This window comes from Terrapene carolina, unplaced genomic scaffold (genome assembly GCF_002925995.2).
Source record: "Terrapene carolina triunguis isolate 2854851 unplaced genomic scaffold, T_m_triunguis-2.0 Scaffold210, whole genome shotgun sequence".
NCBI classification, from domain to species: Eukaryota; Metazoa; Chordata; order Testudines; family Emydidae; genus Terrapene; species Terrapene triunguis.
The window spans coordinates 12,573,215-12,579,079 of NW_020664561.1; the positions used below are offsets into that span (position 1 = coordinate 12,573,215).

Consider the following 5,865-nt stretch of genomic DNA (forward strand, 5'->3'; position numbering starts at 1 on the left):
GATTTCTCAGAGTAAACTGGCTTCAGGCTGGCCAATGTGTGTGAGCTTTAAAAAGCATATCAATAAATAAGCCAATCAGCTTGTCTGTTTCATTTTGGTACAATCGGTAACTCTTTCCTGACCCTTCTCTAGATTTGTGGCGGCATAAAAATGCCCAAATATTTACTGCTAGTCAGTCGTCCTGAAACCAATAGACAAGTGCCCAATAGACAAGTGAAAGAAAGAGCTGATGCACAAACATCTCCTGTGATATTACACTCCTACTACAGGGCATATTTCTTTAAAATCAATCATCTTTTATGCATGCATGGCAGCATTATGTGCATTGCTTTTACATGGCAATCTTCTCTTGCAGACTTTTACAGCACTCTCTGCTTATTCTGAACTATAGGCAGATAGAAATGGAGATAAATATCTAGCTATCCAGATCTATATAAGCTGTCTGTCTCTAGACAGACATCTTATATGAGTCTAGATAGCTAGATATATATCTTGCTTTTATACTGAGCCTCTCACTCCAAAGCATTTCAAAAGCTCTTTACAAAGCATAAATACTGCACAGTGGGACTATTTCAGACAACTGTGAAATTCAGCCACCTTTGGTGTGGATTGGGGTAGCCATTTAACAGAGCCCAGGAACACCATGCAACAATTTAGGTCAGAAAGTGAAGGAGCTACACCATAGCCCATTGACACTGCAGTGAATGTGAGGATGTACAAACTACATCAGCAAGTATGCTCTGATTTGGTGTCTGCTTTTGGATTGCCACGCAGATCTGTGTAGCACAGGAGAATTTTTGCATAGCTATAGACAATGTGTCCCTTCAAGCCAAATTAGGGTTGCCAGTTTTGGTTGGACGTATCCCTGGATGTTTCATCACACAACATAATCTTTAAAGATTAATCTTTAATTCCTGGAGACTCAGCAACCCTAAACCAAATACCTGGGCCTACCATCCAATCTTGCTTTTACTGGCAGTAATGAACCCCATGATCTTGGTGTGTTAGCTCTGTACTGGTGTCGTTCTTCTATGCTGTCACTTTTTTTTCTCTCTCTCGCTGTTTGCATTAGATACCCTGCTGATGGGTTTGGAATCATCATCTGTTAGTGTACTCCACCCTAGCAAACTGCATGTCTTTGTTACCGTCTAGTAGCTGGTCCATATAAGAGGATAAGAACCTTACATAGCTGCCGACTAGAGGAGTTACTCCTTTAACTTAAACTGTAGAGGCTCATGCTTTTAGTCATGCTAAACACCAAAACCCATGTCTGGGTGGTTATATTAGCACTTATGTGCTCTCTGCTGAATCCTCACAGATTCTTTTGTTTTGAGCTATTACATGTATCCTGCCTTGTCCCTACTCCTCACAATCCATTGTATCATAGGCAGGGGCTGGTAGCACCACCTGTTACTGAAGTTGCTTGACACCTCCCATTAAAAAGACTCAGTTTTCAGTTGCTTATAAATTTGCCAGACTTTGACTGGTTTTTAGGCTGAAATGTTCCATGCTGGGTGTCTGCCTCAGGCTGAATTGTTTTGGAAAATTTGAGCCAAAATGGCTCAATGGTTTCAAAGAACAAGGCTAGGGGAAATAAAATGCGTTGTTTTGCTCATGTTAAAAAATCCTGGTGACCTTTCTTGTTTGCGAAGTTCTAGTGCTCCCGTGCTTTACATCAGGGACTTGCAGTTTGGAGAGAAGGGCAGCAATTTGTCATCTTTGTGAAAAGCCATCTAAATTTGGCCACCCAAGTTTCCAGCCTCTGAAAAATTGCAGTTTGCACATGCTCAGTAGAGACTTGTTAGAACTTCTCAGCTTAATTCCCCAAAGACTTTGTCCACAGTGGGACTTTGCCAGCAATTGCAGTTCATGGGTGTTTCAGGCCAAGCGGTGCTGGGTCTGGGCACCTGAACTGAGAGCAGGAAGCCTGTCCCTTCATGTGCTCTCACTGCTTCCCCTCCTGGGCTCAGGCATGGTTGGGGAGGAAGCTGCTTGAACTGAATGCAGAGGGGACAAGAGCCAGACCTGGCAGGGGAAGTACTGTAGACTGGGAGAAGGAGCCTGGTGGGGAAGACGGGGACTGGAGCCTGATGGTGGTGGGGGAGAGGGAAAGTAGGACTGGGAGTTGCTGGGGGTGATGAGGACTGGGAGCCAGAGGGGGGACCAGAGCATATTGGGACTGGTTGGGCATTGAGCCTGGGAGTCAGGTGTGTGGGGACTGGGATCCAGGGGGTGGGGGAAAGAGGTGGCAGGAGGGGGACAGAGCAGGTGAGAAGCCAGAGTGCGAAGGGAGAACTGCGACTGGCTGAGCAAAGAGACTGGGAGGAGGGACACTGGGATTGGAGGAGGAGTCTGGTAGAGACACTGGGACAGGGAGCCAGTGGGGATAGGGAACGTGGGTGTGTGGGTGACTGGAGGTCAGTGGGGGCGAGGAAGAGACGGGGACGGGGAGACTGTGTGTGGGACTTTACGACCTCAGTAATGTTCTCCTCAGGTAGAGTTTGTGTGTGCTCTAAGTACATGTCACCTGACCTAGGCTTTTATGTCAAATTCAATATAGAGTGATTCACACAGAGCCCGTAACTGCCAGGGAATGTAGGCAGCTGGGCGTTCTTCACCAGGCTGGAATTACGCCAGGGCATGGGGGTGGCTGCTCCTCTCACACAACGTGCTGGGGGATTGCTAGTGGGAGTGGACGGTCGGGAGCTTGGCTTTGAGCCCCATCCAGGAGCTGCCATCTCCACAACCACTTTTTAGTAAGACCTTCTTTAGTGGAAAGAATATTTTAATGTATTGCCCCTCCCCCCACAGCTGAAGGTCTATGCCTGCCTACTTCTGTGAGTGGAGGGGGCTCGTGCTCCACAGATATTGCCAGAGCCTCTCCCACTCAGCGCCGTGGGAGAGCTAGGTCGGGATGTCGATATGTGGGGGGGCAGGGGAAGGGGTGCTGGTTGGACTCTCACAATAACTGAGGACAGGGTTTGCAATGTCTCCCTCCACACAGCTGAGTAGACCCCCACCCCCGGGAGCAGGAGTGCATTGGGGAGCCCCTGGCTCCTGCCATGGCTGTGATGCCAATGGGTGGCAGAGAGCAGCAAAGTGCCTCTGCAGAGCAGTTCTATGCCACCAACGCTGCCCTGGAGAGCCATGGGTTACAGCCCAGACTCTTCCATTGGGATGGGCCTGGGAGGGGGACCCCCGACGGGATCTCTGGGAGGGGAAACTTGTGGCATGCCCACTCCCCACTGGGGATGAGGCATGTAGGGAAGCACCAGAGTGGGCGGCCTTGTTCATCTCGTGCCACAGGTGTCCAAGGCACTGGGAAAAGCAATAGAGGCCCCACCCCAAAGAAGTTAGAGCCTAGCGGTGCCCGTCCAGTACGAAGCAAGCCCTGTGGTGGCTGTGCTGTCTCTGGGGGCAACAGGGAAACGTGGTCAGTGAGAGCGGTCCAGGGAGGCTGAAGGCAGGGAGTTTTAAGGGGGGCTTTGAGGAAGGGAAGGGGCTGTCGGTGCGCAGGAAGCGGGAAGCTGCCCCAAGGACGAGGGGCAGCGTGAGAGAAGGCTGGAAGCCAAGAGTAGGGGGAGGAGGTGAGGGGAGAGGTTAGGGAGAGGGGGCAGGAAGACATGGGAGCTGAGGCGAGCCTGGTTGAAGCTGCTCAGGGCCTTAAGGGGGAGGATGAGGGGGATGGCCTGGATGAGGAAGGGGAGCAGAAGCCACTGAAGGGATGTCTCCCACTATATCTGTGCCGTCTCGCTGGGGTCTTGAGGCACTCCTGAGGTGTAACGCTGTTCAGCACAGACGTGGGGTGTAGCTGGAGCGCCGGGAGAGCAGGGGACTGGGTGAGCACGCAGTGTTCTCATCCAGAAGGGAGTGGGACACCAGGTGGGCTTAGCTCCCTGAACGCTAATCTCTAACTCAGTGACCGGCTCCCTCCGTTCCCACAGAGCAGGGAGATACAGGCCTCCGAGGCCCTCTTGCGCCTTTTCCTTTCCCCAAATGGGGCCGTCCTCACTGACCCTGCTCTTCTCCTCTCTCCCTCCTCCCCCGACTGCTGCTTCGTCAGAGATTCCCCAGTGCGCTGGCTGCAACCAGCACATCCTGGATAAGTTCATCCTGAAAGTCCTCGACAGGCACTGGCACAGCTCCTGCCTCAAGTGCGCGGACTGCCAGATGCAGCTAGTGGACAGGTGCTTCTCCAGAGCCGGGAGCGTCTACTGTAAGGAAGACTTCTTCAAGTAAGTGCAACCATCTCCTTTGTGTTGGGAGGGCTGAGTGGCAGTGGCCTGGGTGTTTTCTGACAGCTCACACCAGGCTGTGGAGAAAGCTCCCCCTTGCACAGGAGACCTTGCTCCAGAAACTCCCTGCCAGCGCTTGCCAAGGGGTTTAGGACTAAGAGCCCCGCTCTCAGGAGCACACCAGGGTCCTAACAATGCTCCCAAGCTGTTTTTCATTAGAAATAAATCCCTTTCTAACTTAATATTTCTGCTAATCGAATCCCAACCTGCCCCTGCAGCTGCTTTGGCAAAGTTTAGGGTTAGCGAAAACCAGGACATGGCTGCTTTGGCCTCCCCTCCTGGGATCAGCTCAGAGTAACTCAATTGCCCAGATCACAGGAGATGCCAGCTTGGGGAGCCCCCGGTTACTACCCTCATGCCTCTCATTCTGGGTTTCATCAGAAGGGGAACCATTTGGCCTCCCAGACAGGCTGGCTGCATGGGGGTACAGCCCACGATGAGTCTGGTGGAAATGGAGAGAAAAAGGAAAACAGACGGCGATCATGGAAAGACAGGCATGATGTTCCCTAAGCAGGTACCGGTACAGACAGACATGGAAACAACTGGACAAATTTTAAGCATAATTTCTCCAAAATCTTCTTATATATACATTTTTTTTAAGCCCAAGTGTTTAAATAAAGGGAATTTTGCTGCTTTAAAACTGCCACAGGCTGAATGCTATTTGTGGGGATTTAACCTTCTTAGAGACCCAAATCTCTCTAATACTCCTCTCTCCCCCACACCCTCCCTCCCTATTACATTTTTAAACCCAAATTGGACTAAGGATTCGGCTTGTTAATCACTCTTCCTGCATCAAGCACATCTGTTCTGATCAGAGCTAGAGGGCAGGAGAAACCCACACAAACACAAAGACTCCAGATCCCTGCTGCTTTTCAAGATCTCCTCTCTTTGTGGGTTGTTTTTTTGTTTTTGTTTTTTGTTTTTTGCTGCCTTCATTTCCCTGTTTCCATATTTTTTCCTAGTAGGGTAAAAGCCTTATTTAATTCACACTTGGGCCATTTGCAATCTGTGTACCTGCCTCTAAACCAGTGGCTCTCAATCTTTCCAGACTACTGTACCCCTTTCAGGCGTCTGATTTGTCTTGCGTACCCCAAGTTTCACCTCACTTAAAAACTACTTGCTTATAAAATCAAACATAAAAATACCAAAGTGTCACAGCACACTATTACTGAAAAATTGCTGAGTTTCTCATTTTTACCATATAATTATAAAATAAATCAATTAGAATATAAATTTTGTACTTACATTTCAGTGTATAGAGCAGTATAAACAAGTCATTGTCTGTATGAAATTTTAGTTTGTACTGATTTCACTAGTGCTTTTTCTGTAGCCTGTTGTAAAACTAGGCAAATATCTAGATGAATTGATGTACCCCCCGGAAGACCACTGCGTACCCTCAGGGGTACATGTACCCCTGGTTGAGAACCACTGCTCTAAACTATCTGATGTACAAACCCTGGACTGTCCATGGCTCCTCTGTGAAAGAGCATTATTCTTGCAATGAAAATTGGACTTTTTGCAGTAAATTTTATCCCCGATTGCAAAATGCAGTCATTTTATAAAGGACAGT

At 49.1% G+C, this 5,865-nt stretch overlaps 1 protein-coding gene across 1 annotated transcript in view; it reads left to right on the forward strand.

The window, feature by feature from the left end:
* LOC112114870 (LIM/homeobox protein Lhx4) overlaps positions 1-5,865 on the forward strand; it is a 69,678-nt gene that overhangs the window by 19,636 nt on the left and 44,177 nt on the right. The window contains exon 2 of the mRNA XM_026655546.1: positions 4,064-4,235. Coding sequence (XP_026511331.1) covers positions 4,064-4,235 — 172 coding nt within the window. The remainder of the gene's footprint in view (positions 1-4,063; positions 4,236-5,865) is intronic.